General features: G+C 38.6%; 2 protein-coding genes across 7 annotated transcripts in view; one reads left to right on the top strand and one right to left on the bottom strand.

The window, feature by feature from the left end:
* LOC306863938 (uncharacterized protein) overlaps positions 1 to 15,503 on the top strand; it is a 36,470-nt gene that overhangs the window by 7,007 nt on the left and 13,960 nt on the right. Inside the window, exons 3-4 of one of the 2 annotated variants that reach the window (XR_013783728.1) lie at positions 1,802 to 1,878; positions 2,106 to 5,535. The gene's annotated coding sequence lies outside the window, so the exon portion shown is untranslated. Of the gene's footprint in view, positions 1 to 1,801; positions 1,879 to 2,105; positions 5,536 to 7,685; positions 7,881 to 15,503 lie in introns of those variants that run through there. The other variant, XM_079407548.1, reaches the window with a different exon arrangement.
* The window catches only part of LOC306863936 (serine/threonine-protein kinase DCLK1-like), a gene marked incomplete at its 5' end in the record, with an annotated part of 62,539 nt that overhangs the window by 5,498 nt on the left and 41,538 nt on the right, over positions 1 to 15,503 (bottom strand). For 3 of the 5 annotated variants that reach the window (XM_079407542.1, XM_079407541.1, XM_079407543.1), the window contains 5 exons: positions 686 to 832; positions 1,846 to 1,965; positions 2,070 to 2,245; positions 3,073 to 3,157; positions 9,971 to 10,065. In XM_079407542.1, the coding sequence (XP_079263668.1) occupies positions 686 to 832; positions 1,846 to 1,965; positions 2,070 to 2,245; positions 3,073 to 3,157; positions 9,971 to 10,065 (623 nt within the window). Of the gene's footprint in view, positions 1 to 685; positions 833 to 1,845; positions 1,966 to 2,069; positions 2,246 to 3,072; positions 3,158 to 9,970; positions 10,066 to 11,215; positions 11,294 to 15,503 lie in introns of those variants that run through there. The other 2 variants (XM_079407544.1, XM_079407545.1) reach the window with 1 other exon arrangement.

Consider the following 15,503-nt stretch of genomic DNA (forward strand, 5'->3'; position numbering starts at 1 on the left):
TCATTCTGCACTGCAAGGTGCATTTGACATGCATGCTTCCAGCCACAAGCAATTATCTTTGACACGCAGAAAGCGACCAAGAGCATATGTGAGCCAGGCACGTTTTTCTCTAGCTCACTGGAGTGCGTTTGATAAACAGACGGTTTTATTCACTGTTAGCAGGTCACATTTTCAATTAGAAGATCTGCAGCATTTCTAGACAAATCCCCCGGCTCATAAACAGGGCTTCATAAACAACATTTCCGTCTTGAATCAGCAGAGGAAGGGGCCATTGATTCATAAATGATGTCTGGTAAAAGGTTCATACGAGAGCAGCCTTGGAGAACAGTACAGTCTGAACTGTCAATGTGTGAGTCACATCTCAGTTCTTCCGCTGCAGAAGTGATATCACACGTATACAGTCAGTCAGTAGGTGGCTGGTCTAGACTCAGTCAAAGAGCTCGCAGCAATCATCTCTCTTTCTCCAAACACACTTATGTAGTTCCAGCCCACAAGACCTATGAGTTTCATCCGTTCCTTTCCTCGGCAAGTACATAAAGGAACACATGGCTGTGGAGGCTGGTGATCAAACAGCGCCACTTTAGGATGTGATAAGCGTTGCACTTGTACCTGTGACATGTATCAGATATGTCATGGATGACTTGCGTTTTGGAAAAGAAGGAAGGATGGTGTGTTGATAACTTACCAAAAGGTTCTCTGGTTTGATGTCCCTGTGGACGATGTTAAGGCTGTGTATGTACTTGATAGCATTGGCCAGGTTGTACAGCATGCCACTGGCATCCCGCTCAGTGTATCTGTTTGTGGAGGTGATAGCATCAAAAAGATCTCCTCCCTAAAAATAAGATCAAAGATCCAAATTACAATTATTACATCCGAACGTGACGCCATCCGACGTCCCCTCCAGAATTTCATGTATCAACACACAATTTGTCTTCGTTATGGTGCCATATACAGTTTTGGGTGTTTCATTTTTCATATTACGAAAGCTTCAAGTGCAGTTAATTATTTGTCATGCTATACGTGCAAACAGACAATGGCGTTGTTGAAGCCATACTCTTTTGTTTGCCGTTAAACAGTTGACTGTGTATCCTGTCGCAAAATGCAGCGAAAAGTCCTACACGAAGGTAATAGTGTGATTAAACTGTGTACATGTCTATACTGCACCTCGATAATGTGGCTAAAAAAGGGAATACTCTACATGTCTTAATTCGATTTGTGTTTACTACGAGTATGACTTTAGCCGGATTAAGGTGATCAAAAATCTCTGTTTACATGGTAAATTCTTAATCAAAGTATTGTCTTAATCGTGTTAAAATCAGAATATTGTGTATTCCATGATACACAAAATACAACAAAAAATCTGTGGATAGACGCTTCATATTGTCTTCCGCTCAGCTAGTCTGAGGTATCTTTGACATTTGACTACTGCTAGGTGTGTGAATGGAATGGTTACATTGTTGCATTTTGCTTCCAAGCATGTTGGTAATTGCATGTACACAAACTGATCGACATCACAAGAGTTTTCTTGAGGTCAAGTTGTTTATACAAAGCAGGCAGAAAGTTCATGGTGGCCTGGTTTGCTGTTCACATGGTAGAAATCCCCTCAAAGAGTCGAGTAAGTGGAACAGCAGCTTAAAATAACGTTCAGTTCAACAGAGCCAGCACAACTGCACAGGGCAGCCATTACAAGGACCCACCAAGCGCTAAAATTCATCTGGATCTCCACAAGATGTATAAACCAGCTGTGACTGGATTTTTGTGAATCTTCATGTCTATTGATCTGTATTTGTTTCCACCTTAGGTTTGAACAGGTGCATTAAAATGACAGCTTGCTGTAGTACACACCTTAACAAGCTCCATGACCAGGTAGAGTTCACTGTAAGTGTCCATTTCCTCAATCAGCAACACAATGTTTGGATGTTTCACTCTTCTGAGGATAGCCACCTCATTCTGGATCATATGCTCCTGTGCAGGAGAAAGAGATTCAGAATAAAAATATATTGTACAAATTGCCATAAAAAAAATTAAAAATACAAGCATTTTATTGACAATATCATAATGCATCTCACCTTTCCTCTGCATTTGCCTTTGTTGATGATCTTCAGAGCGTACGCCCTGTCAGTCGAGTGCTCTACACACTCATGGACCACCGCAAAGTTCCCATCTCCGATCATTCGGCCCACTTTGTACCGATCTGAAATGGAGCTCGGGACTGTGGGTATCGGCGTCTCCTCCAAGGGCTCGGCTGCATACGGTAAGGAAGAAAATTAGAGCAAGACTGAGTGGGCCTCATTCAGAATCTGTTTTATGACTGAAATCTCTGTAGGCAGTGGAGAAATTTGATTCTCAACCAACATTTCTAGTCTGAGAATCTCTTTGAATGCAGCTCAGAGAACAAGACGATAACCCTGCATTCGGTTCACACCTCACAGATTCTTTCATTAGTGCATTACAGTCAGCTACAGCGTGTACACTGAAGTGGAAATGATTGTATAATGAACATCTACGCAAAGCCTTCAAATGAAGCGTTTGTTGTTGACCTCCACTGCAGACATACTCTTGAGATAAGCATCTTTACTTGGTGGCACTGAGCAACTATAAAGCTTCTTTGATTAATAAAGGGCCTTCTCGTTAATAAATTCAAAACCTCCTATATCTGCATAAGATCAAAGAGTTGCAGAGCTCTTTGTAAGAAAGTCTGAATGCAATATGTTTGAATGCAATCATAATGCATGGGTTTAGAAAAGGTCAAGTTACTGCCAAACTTAAACAGTTTTGTTTTACTATAAAACTATAAAATTAGTTTTGGTTGTTGAAATAAAACTGAAATAAAATAAAATATAAATCTCAGATGAAATATATAAAAGCAACTAACTGAAATAAGTGTAAGTAGTAAAATATAATATAACTAATAAAATGAAAAGCACATACAATTACTAAACTACAATTAAAATGAAAACTGACCCCCCCCCAAAAAAACCCATTTAAATAAAAAAAAAAAAACCTATAACAGTATATGAATAATACTAAAATAAGACTGTCTAAACCAGCCTAAAATGTTTGATTTCTTACCATCACGAATGGGCCCTTCCTCCTCATCCATACTGCAGACTTTGGTAGAGGCCAGAGACAGAGAGGAACCGCTGTGCTGGGATTCCTGTGAGGAAGAAAAGATCCAATTAAACCAGAAACCGACTACATAGTAGTACATGGCCAGTGTGTATGAGAAGTTTAACTCCAAAAACCACCGACAACCACATAACTTCAAATATATGGACACAGTGAAGCAGATCACTGGGGTATTCTGTCTTTCTACCTTTACTGGATATCCTCAAGCTGCCCCGTGTTACTATTCCCATCAGGACGGTCGGCACACTCGGGACACAATCCTCATTCTCACTTTTAAACACAGCACAGCGTTAAGATAAAGCCAGTGATCGGTGTTTCTTTGCTGGTTGCCATGGCAGCAGCAAGTGTGAGCGAAGTTACTGGCTGTGCTGTAAATTGGTTTTTGCTCCCGGTTACCGGCAGTCAGGGTGCAGGGACCCTTTCAGGTTCGCGTGGAGAGTAATTGGAATGATGTCTCCGGGAGCACTGCGCTCTCCCGGCGCTCGAATGGATTTGATTGGACGGTAGTGGCGTGCGACGACGGCCCCAGACGCACCTCAGAGGGGCTGCTAATGGCGAGAACGAAGCGCAAATCTACAAAGACGAAACAGTGGATGGGTGGGTCACGGAGGGTCAGCACACCTACACGCACTGTTTGATAATGGCAGTTTGAGTGGATGCATATGAGACGGCCAAGGTAGGGTTGTTCAAGTGTCATCAGAAACAGTTTTCACTCGAGAGTGTGTGTGTGTTTCCGCATCCTTTTTCTATTTCATTCAGATCACAGTTTGTCCTGGCACTATCAAAACTCTTGTTACCATGGAAACTGTTGGAGTGTACTAATAATATTTTCCCTCTGCCAGACAGGAAGCAGCCAGAGACTAGCCCATATAAGGCATATTCCTGTTTCCTGGCTGAATGCTAGGTCAAATCACTCCAAACAAGTTGGATTTCTGTGCTTTTTCTCAAGACCGAAAAAAAACAGAATAAACCATGCAGTAAGTATTTGCCTCTCCACTGATCAATCATGTTGAATCCATGTGTTCACATGCAAATGTAAGTACTCCGTTGCATAACAGTCTGTGCAATTATGATGCTGATAACGCAAATTTACCTCAGTGATCCCTAATGTAGTGTCGCTGGAACACTATCAAATCATCCTTTAAAAATAAAACAATTAACAGGCTCAGTATCAATAACAATGCCGCATTATTGCATTTTAAGGTCACTCTTGTAATTTTGTTGCAGACTAATTGCATAATGGCTCGAATGACTGATTTAATGCCTGAGATGATTTTGTTTTGTGGAGATGCGGATGCCGTGGGGAAATTTAATCCAATGGCCAGACAGGATCCCACTGTTCTCATCAGGATCGCTATTACTCAGAGATTTTTGGGAATAGCTGTAGAGATGCTAGACCTCTTAGCTGCAACTCCATTAAGACCAATGTGAGAAAATCTCACAAGAGTCACTTATAATCACAATAATCTTATTCCATGACTTGCTGCATTAATTTGTTTTTGAAATGCATAGCCGTCATTAACGCTAATGATTGTGAAGTAAAAAAATTCAAAATAAATTCTGCAAAGTCTGGGACAAATAAAATGTGATTAAAGGAGCTCTGAGCCAAACTGTCCCATATAAACAGAAGAGCACCCAAAAGATTTAGTAAAGAACACCCCGTTGAGTTTCTACTAGATAAAGAGACTTACTGTTTAATGCATTTAGCATCTTCAATCATACATACGTGATGAAAATGTTTAATGACATGCTTTGTGGCAAACAGACAATGCATTAGACCAGAAAATGGCAGTCTTTTTTTCTACACATAAAAACAACTAAAAATGAGAGATTATGATACAACACTAATACAAAAACAAAGATAACTACATGATTGACAATGGCTTGAAAGCAAAGGTATACAGGACGATATAACTAAGCAGAGTCGAAAACAAAAAGGTGAAAACAGCAAAACAATGAAAACCAATGGAACACAAGATGACTGAAAACTACTGCGGAGACAGAAAGAGAAGAGACAGAAAGTGATGATCTTTACATGGTATCATACAATATGCAAAGTGTCTATTTTTGAATGAATATGAAGTGAGCAAAATTAAAATCTCCATGCAAGCACGTTTTGCAAAATCACTCCTTTTCTGTTTCACAAAAGACTAGGTTTGGAATGACAAAGGTGAGTAAATGATGACAGAATTTTAATTTTTGGGTGAACTATCCCTTTAAAAAAGCCATTATTTTGCTCATCTACAATAAACAGAAACACAAATACATGCAAAAGTCAGACTTCCTTTTAAACATCCATGTGTAATGATATCATACTTGGAAGACGCTACCATTCATTTTTAAATCAATGTTCATGAAATGAATCATCACATCACATGCACACAAACACAATGTCATTTAAACACCATAAAAGAAAAAATACAGGTGTAAAAACGCCAAAGGAAAATGTGAAGAGCATACAACCCAACAGACAGTTTGAGGGACATCATTTAATGGAGATGATAAAGAATGTGTTTTTATGCAATTTAAATTAAACTGAACACATCCACAGAATTTACTTTGTCCATCTCAACAACAAATCAAAAGTGTAATGCTACCTCGAATCCAGCTAAAACTCAGGAATTGAACAGGTGCATTTTCAGTTCAATCCTAAACAGCACTCAACTATTTTAGAGACAGGTGTGATGCTGAGCTTGGTGGCCTCACTTTCCATGTTATGCAACACACAAAGCACTCATCCTAGCTAGTTAACCACCCATAAAAGATGACTGAAAAAATGTATTTAATCTCACAACTACGATGATACGATTTAAATTGTAACCTCATTTACCTCTATTCATCCTCGTTTAAACCAGATTGAGGTGGATTAGCAGACTTGGAAACAACATCCCTATTTTATATGTTTTGACACAGATTAAAAATGTATTTGTCGCCATAGCATTAAATGCGTATGTGTTCCATATTTTTCCCCAGAGGAACTGAGATCTTGTGGAAAGAAAGAGAAATGATGGAGGGGATATGCCTGAGGACACAGAGGCCACACACACACACACACACTCACACATGTAGATATTCCCAGTATAGATCCGGCACTCTTGTGTAGCTCGTTTCTAAAAGTGGGTCATGCTTTGAATGTAATCCACAGCCCGGGCTTGAGCAGTAAAGCTAATTAATAATAGTCAGTAGTAATGATCAGTGTTTAATTCATTCACTTGGAAGGAGTATATATATATATATATATATATATATATATATATATATATATATATATATATATATACACACTGCCCTCCAAAAGTTTGGAAACGCCCTAGAAAAGTGGGGTTTTGGACAATATTGGCAATAATTGGCCTTTTTAATTTGTGATAATTTTGCACTGATAAGGGACAACACAAACTACGAAAACATATTTTATTACATAAACAGTTTATTACGGAAGTTCTAAGCGGCCATGCATTATTATAATTTGTCTTTTGTCGTTATCACGACTTAATTTTCTCTGTGTATTCGGCATGAGAAAATGCTATAGAAGCAGCATCATGGATGATCGTATTCGCTTTTACTTTGATCAGGGACTCACTCAAACTGAAATAGCTCTGTGTCTGTCAGTGATTGACGACTTACACATAAGTGTTCGACACTGGAGAAGGAGGCTGTCGGGTCTGCAACTTTATCATCGAAGACAATATAGCGACCCTGATTTTCTCACGATAGCTACAATTACGTCGTGAGAAAACGTTTTTTACGTTGAGATCAACAACTTTCGTTATGTCGAGATAACGAGAAAATTAAGTCGTGATCACAAGAAAACAAGACAGAAAAATTATAATAATGCATGGCCGCTTAGAACTTCCGTAGTTTATACATAGAAAAAACTAAAATTTTCGATTCATCAGAATATCCACCATTAGCAGCTATTACAGCTCTGCATAATCTGGGTATCTGAGCTGTCAGTTTATTCAAACATTGACTTTGAATTGACAATCAATTGTTGAAGCTACAGTATTAAAGTGTGCTGACCCAAAAATCTTTTAAAAACCTGGGTCAAGTTTAAACCAGTAACCAGGCATCACAGCTGGCAAAGGGGCATGTCTTACTTTGACATGTATATATATTGCCATTTTTATGTTTTATTGCTGGTCTTCAATGATAATGTCAAGCTACTTTAATGTATTTGAACCAAAAAAGGATAAGGATTTATGCTGATATCGTCCAAAACCACACTTTGCCAGGGGTGTTTCCAAACTTTTGGAGGGCAGTGTGTGTGTATATATATATATATATTACAGCAGTACTCCGCTAGTAATACATTGGAATGTATTCCTAGCGGAGTACTGCTGTAATCACACACATTAAGCAATGTATTAGCGCACACTGCAAACTAATTGACTAACCAAGCCACAGAGCCGCAATAACAACATTCAGAGACTCATATAAATTCATAAGCCAGATAAAGAAGTGCCTGATTCTTTGGAAGCATTTTGAGAGAACATTCAGTTCTTTTGCATTTGTATCGTATTTATGTAAATGTTTTTTTCTCCTTCCTTCATTCACAGAACTCCACTGGGGAGTTTTCAAAGCCTGACCCACTTATGCAGGAGATGGTTGTAAAGACGCTGAGATGCGTCTCTGCTTTGGGCAGATCTGACTGTCCCAAATTCTCATTCAGCAACAGCAATGAGCTGAGAGCAAAGCCATCTGACAGAATCAAACCGCATAGAGATCATCCAACTTCAAGAGCTCAGGCTGCGGTAAGAGATAAGTGAAAGAATGACGAGAATCTGAGAGTCTTTGCTAGTGGGTGGAGGGCGAACACAAAGTGCTTGGCATCTCTGTCTCTCAGCCGGCACGTCGACCGAATCGCATCTACAATCATTAAAAGTCAGACTCTTCCTCAAGAGTAAGTTTAGCCACTTCTAATGCAATCTGAATCAATTTAGAATATAAAAAGTTGAACATGTCTATACTTTTTCTCAGAGGTGCAGTCAATTACATTTAGCTTTTAACATCATATAAAAGCAAAAATGTTCAGTTGCAATGCTATTGAAGAAATGCCTTATTTGCAGTCAACCATTAATTCAGTCAACCATTAACCAAGAAAAAAAATTGCTAGTCATGTGATCTATACATGGTGGCCCCCATATGGCAAACCATGTAAAATAACTTATTATACTAATAGCATTGTCTTGGTTTCAGATATGATTGGGAATTTTTTTTTTTTTTTTTGCAGGAGTACATGATTTAAAAAATATTTCAGGGGTTAACAATAATAGGAGTGCACTTTTAGGACTAACTAAGGACTAACTAATAAAAAGGCATTGAGAACATAAACCAGATGTTTCACTATGAACTGGTTTAAGGTCAGTAAAGCTCCGGTTGGGTAGTGGCCAACAGTTTCTGATTAATCTATTTTGGGTCAATATTAGCACGTGATTTCGCTGGCTGTAGAACAGCACTTTAACTGCCTGCAGCTGGATTTGATGTGTCCCAAAAGCTTAACATTTTGATCATTTGGAATGGAGTGCAATATCCTCAGTGATTGAATGCTCTAGTACATGTTAGTCATGGAGAACTAAGAAAGAGGAATAGACAGACACTCAGAAAGATTGGAAGACAGAGAGACTCTTGACTCTTAAGAGAGAGAGAAGCCAGAGTAATCACTGGGGTTTAAGGCTCATATTATAACCTGAGAGAAACTCTGGACTGGAAAGGAGAAGTTAAAACCTCTTTGCGTTAGTCTATCAACTGCAGGATTAAAGATAGTTTGACCGGGTCAAAAGCGCACAAACTCCTACCAATCGTACACAAACTTTCCTCAGAAACCAAATAGTAATGTGTTTCTTGGAGAAAAAAAGTGAATAAATAAACACTTCCTGGTGAGTTGCATGCTCCTTCAACAGCATGTATCATGCCATTTCTCTTAATCAATGCTTCAATCAGGGTCCAAAATTAGCACTGGCCAAGCACCAAATGTGAGTAAAAATTGGTTTTGGTGAGTAAATAAAAAAAACATTATTTCCTCGTTGGCAGGTAATATTATTAGAAACTGCAGTATAGTACATGATTTATATGTATAGTCGGTCATATCCTCACTGATGTAAGTGAACCTATACGAACTGTATATATATATATATATATATATATATATATATATATATATATATATATATATATATATATAGATATATATAGAAAATATATCACCTTATATATGATGCAGCAAATTACACAACTTGCAAATCATGAAAAATACAGCTTCATGGCAGGTACAAAAAATATGGTATTTATTTTCTCAAATTATCGCCATTGGCAGATTAATGGCAAAAGTTAATTCTGGACCCCAATTTCAATGTATATTCATGATTGCTGCTCTACTACAAGCAGAAGTCATTTTCCATGGCTGACAATAGTTGACTTTCACATTTAACGAAACGTTAGAGACCGAAAGTTTCCAAATGTAGTGGCCCAGACTAAGGATTGACAGTGGATCTTAGTGCCACTTTGAAGAAGTGGGGAAGTTAAGCTGTGCTGTCAATGATGGCCTTGTCCATTTCCTGAGAACATAGAAGGAGCGCGTTATAGAGAGCCCAAGATGGCGAAGGAGGGCAACAGAATGTTCTAAGTGGAGAAGGATCTGGACACTAAAACCACACGATATACTGGATAAACACTACATAAAGGACACTATTTGACACAACAGAATTGGATTTAGAGGATACATGATATCAAATGAACCAGGTGGACAGTAAAAGATCTGAGGTTTATGTTTGGGCAGGTGTATGAGCTAGTGTATAAACCGTGTGTGTGTGTTAGGGTGATTGTGGAGAGAATGTTGCCTTACCCTGCGTTTCTTCAAGCTCCCTGGGCTGGTGGGAGATGGACTGGGCGATTTTGCAGAATGGGGTGTGGACAGCTGACTGGCCGGGGTCCCATTCACTACAAAGAAAAAGTGGAAAAATGTCTGAGTTCACAAAATTTTTTACAAAGTTTGTGAATGAAGCTCAGCAAATACTTCAAGAGCCCCCAGGAGGCTGCCAGTGCTCTTATATTCAAAGAGCGAGCTTTTCAAAAGCCTGTCAGTGAATAAGAAGAGAAAAAAAAAAAAAAAAATATTCGCCCACACAGCTGCTCCTGCTTCCCACACTTACATCCCTAAACAAATCCTCTTCGGATAGAGCGCCACACACCCAGTGGCACAAATCCCTCCATTTCTACAACCTCATCTTCCAAGGCCCATCAGTCATGGTAGGACTGCACAACACACCACTGAGAAGATCCGAACTCTGTCAACACCAGGCTGATTCATATTCACAGGCGGCTGCCTCTATTTGCTGATACAGATTAGGAATTATCCCTTGACAGTTTTACACTTTCTCATATGTTACAGGACAAACAAAAGTGAAACATCCATCGCCAAAACTGTGATTTATACAGAACATCAAAATTTAAATAAGCAGCAAAAATAAGCATTATATTTTTAACTGCACCATATCCATTTTAATTCACTTCTGAAACTGAATAAAGCAGCAGCTCTGAATGGAAAAGTTATAACAGAAATAAACCAATGTGTTTCATGACTGCATTGAATCTGTATAATACATAAAATGATTAGATATCATATATGAACTAGACCAAACTAATTATGTCAAAAGCCATTGTAAAAAAAAACATGCATATTACATGAGGGATGACAGAAGAATTCTTTCCGAGAATTGAATTCAATTACCACAATAATTTAATGCACAGCGTATTACAACCCATATTGGTTCATTCATTTACACAGACTAGTGATAAATTGTAGAATTCTAAACTTTTATTTTGTAACAGACAAATATGTGAATATCATATCAAAGTTTAAAACACATAGCGCAAAATAAAAAAAATAAAGACATAAATTGTGTTACAACACTCCTCGGTCTCTCCTACTGAATGAAAAACCTACTGAATCGCATATGAATTCACATCAAATAAAATCCTTCTGGCGTCAATTCCAGCTGAATAAGCCTCACTATTAAATTCCGTCCTAAAAAAGTAAAAGCCAGTTTCTCGTGTATCCGCAAAAGAGCAGTGAATCCGCCTCTCCTACCTTCGTATTGCAGCATCTTGAGACACAGTGCTATTCCAGGAGGCAGAAAGCAGCAGCACTCGCTGAGCGCGGATTCCAATGAATGGAGCAGCAGAGAGCGGAGCGGAGAACAGAGCGTGAGCCGCTGATCGCTCATTGGCTTGCCGTCTGCCTGCGTAGCTGTGACGCGAGGCCGGCCGGTGCGGTACGGTAGTGGGAGGCGCGGACGGCTGAGGTAATGGTGGAAACGCGGCGAATTTTCCCACTGACAGACCTTTAATGGCACTCGAACCACGGCCAGATATAAACATAAACATTACCGTATTTTAACACGAGACAGTGATTTCTAAGGTCTCTGAAAAAAATATATTTAATGATCAATATAAATAGGTGATTTCTAACGTTATTCGATCTCAGGTAGCCTTATTTATTCATTCATTTACTTGGTTTCTGAATACCATTAGCTTGCAGGTGAACCGTTTTAAAAGCCTATAAAAAGCGCTTCTCTATAAAAGCAGTTCAACATGACCCTGTGATAATGCGGTGTTTACAGGAAACGGACAAAGATCAATTATAGCTTTTTTGATGTCAATACTTTTAGAGTTCAGTTTATTATTATTGAACGTGATTAAATTTAAATCTAGCTCCCTGCCAATAACAAAACAACAAAAAAGCTAAGTTCAATTTGGGCGTTTTTCAGTTCACCAAGTTCCCTTTGAAATGCTGAGTGACGGTGTTTGTGAGTGTTTACAGGTTTTGATACACTTGTGAGGTTAAAGTCTTGAACAGTTTCCTCATACATATATACGGTGGCCGAGAGATCTCAACGCCTGCAAATTAAGAAAACAATTTAAGCCCTATTCGCACGGGATTAGTATTATCTGGGGACCATGTGTGATTCTGAAATTACCCCCCACATCTGAATTTCGTGTAGTGCATTCGCACGGGATAAGCGAAGCCTGTGATTTTACTCGAAATTACTGACTTATCTCCGAATACCCGAATATCAAGACTTTGAGAGTTCCGTTCTATGGTCCAGATGGATAAAAAAAGAAAGAAACTAATATAGTTTTGTGCCCAGTGTCATTTACATTTCACCAGGTTAAAATAATATCTCAAGCTTTATGCTTGATTTATTTGTGACGCATTAAACCTTTTCAGCTTTCTCTTTCTGCAAATTGTATGGTGTAGCGATATGACAGCACCCAAAATATTATCAAACACTCCATTGCAGCTCCATTCTTTGCGAAAGATGGATAAAAAGGCGCACAGGAAAAAAATGATATACGACCCGCCAAATGCTGGCCAAATCACAGAGATGTCGATTCGCACGGGACTAAAATTATCACAGGACCTCGGTGTTCGGCGAAATATGGTAGGTCATTTGCGGGGGAATTTTTACTTTACAAATTACAGACATGGCCGATCCGCACGGGATTAAGATCACAGACAACCTCCGCAATTATTACAAATGACTGGAGGTCACCAGGTAATACTAATCCCGTGCGAATAGGGCTTTAGTCAATTTTACAACACACGTGCTGCAAATGCTCACAACACAAACAAATAAAGAAACGCACTGCAAATAAAATTCATTATTTGGTTGTGTTGTGAGCATTTGCAGTGCATTTCTTTATTTGTTTGTGTTGTGAGCATTTGCAGCACCTGCTGTCAAATTGATGAAGATGTTTTCTTGATTTGCTGGTGCTTTTTCTATTTGCATGTGTTTTCTGAAGTTGCAGCGCGTTGAGCTCTCTCGGCCACCATACATATAGGCTAGTGAAACGTGTCTAAAAATGACATGTGAAGATGTTTGAAGAGGTCTGTCACTACTTAAAAGCCTCAAAATAATCCAAATGATTTTGTTTTAAATAGGCTATCAAGAGGTTTGTATGAGGGCCAAATTTTCAGCTATATGAAAGCCACTTAAAGGGATAGGTCACCCAAAAATGAAAATTCTGTCATCATTTACTCAAGTATTAGTTCCAAACCTGTATGAATTTCTTTGTTCTGCCGAACACAAAGGAAGATATTTTGAAGAAAGTTTGTAACCAGGCTGTTTTGGGGCACCATTGACTTCCATAGTAAGAAAAAAAAAAATACTATGGAAGTCAATGGTGCCCCATAACTGCTGTTTCCCACATTATTCAGAATATCTTCCTTTGTGTTCAGCAGAACATTCATACAGGTTTGTACAGGTTCATACACTTGAGGGTGAGTAAATGATGACAGAATTTTCATTTTTGGGTGAACTATGCCTTTAATATGAGATATATTCACTAATGTGTGTGTGTGTGTCAGACTGGGGGGGGGGGGGGGGGGTGTAGGCCTAGGCTACAGTCATTAGCACCATCTGTGGTGCTTCATTAATTTGATGCGAGTGATGCTTCACAAATAGACACATCACTGTTTTATTTTGGGGTTAGTTCTCCAACATGTTCTCAAAGTTCTCTGTCAGAAATGGCAAAAAGCTTAGCCACCCCCTCACACAAGCGTCCAAATATCCTTAAACCCCTTTTGGGGAGATCACAGAATGTCTAAAGCAAAGATACAGAATAGGCTATTCAGAACTGGATTGGGAGCAGCATCAGAAATGAACTTTTCTATTATAGGGGCAATATTTGCACCCTGGAATTGCTTTTGAGGGGCATTTTTACCTTTGTAAGAGTAATTTTCATAATTACTTTTTAAAATGTATCTGTTATGTCAGCTGTAAAATACTTCAGTTCAACCAATTACTTCAGTTAATGACAATATTTTTAAACTGTCTGTTACCAATCAAAATCAACAAAAGCTATCTTTACAGTGCAAAGGTGGAACATAAGATGCATCTGACATGGCGTTGATGTTTTTTGTTCATATTTTGGCCAGAAGCAACGGTTTACAGTAAAAATGCCTTAATGATGGATTTGTTTCCCACAGATAAGTAGATTTTCACATCACAAGACATTAATTGATGGACTGGAGTCATATGGATTACTTGTGGATTGTTATGATGTTTTTATCAGCTGTTTGGACTCTCATTCTGATGGCACCCATTCACTGCAGAGGAAAAACATGTACATGTAACAGTCCAATTAGACTTCAGTCTAATGTAAGGTATGCACTTTCACAAGAACTCATGAGCAAATCTACTGTAAATTTAATGCTGCAATTGACACTTTTCATTCATTTCACATTTGACAAATTGTGACAGTCATAATAGCTTAATTCTGCAGGGGCATTTTTTGCCCCCTTATCTTGAAGCATTTTTGCCCTAAGCCCTGTTAATTTTTGACCCTGTTGGGAACTATGTATAAGTTTTCAAAATAATAGATTTTTATCAATATTCCTCATATTAATCACACCTTGAACAATAACGGATGATTTTGTGACAAGCGTAAGAAGGTTTGACAGCTCAAACATAAATCTGTTTTCACAGCTGCAGGCCTGATTGAACCAAACCTTAGGTTGAATCTATTCCCCACTCCCTTCATAAATACACAAACATAAACGACTGCAGCTATAGACTATGTTACAGCACTGCAGGAGACCGCTGGGAGAATGGCCATATTTTATGTATGGGATATGAGTTCAGCATGGTTTATAACACAAACATAAATTTAGACACTAAAAAGAGAGAAATGACTCTGAGTTTGCTCTTGTGTAACATGCTCAGCTGTGGGAGGATGGATCCAGTGATGTGACCTCTCTTCTCTCCTCCTTTCTCTATCTCTCTCTGCTGTTTACTTCTCTCTTTTTCGCACCAGGTGCAGTTTGGTCCGCTGTTTGCATCTGACCCTTAGTCCTTAATTCAAAACGATGATATGATCCAAAAGAGACTGAGGCACAGTGTCCTCCCCTGATATACCCTTGCCCTGATCTAACACTCCCACTACAGCTGAGCAGAAATAACGTATGTGTGAATATGAATGACTTATGATCCGTCACAGAAGAGAAGATTATGTTTTTAGGGCTGTTAATCGATCAAAGTTTTGGTAAATTAAATCCAAATTGTCATTTGGTAAAATGACAATTCAAAGAGGGGGAAATCAATGAATAGACATTCCCCCCAAAAAATGCTTTTTAAAGAAATAGTTCACTCCAAAAAGTTGCTGACAATTTACTCACCCTCAGGACATCCAAGATGCAGATGAGTTTCTTTCACAATGCCATCAATTATCGCATTGCAAAGCTGCATCTTTGCAATAAACAAATCCATCATTAAGACGTTTTTTACTTCAAACGAGTCCTCTATCCATAATATTGCTTTCTTCAGTGAAAAAGTCATCTCATCTTCAGGGGTGAAATAGGCACAGATCAAGCACCA

Source organism: Barbus barbus, assembly GCF_936440315.1.
Source record: "Barbus barbus genome assembly, chromosome: 45".
NCBI classification, from domain to species: Eukaryota; Metazoa; Chordata; class Actinopteri; order Cypriniformes; family Cyprinidae; genus Barbus; species Barbus barbus.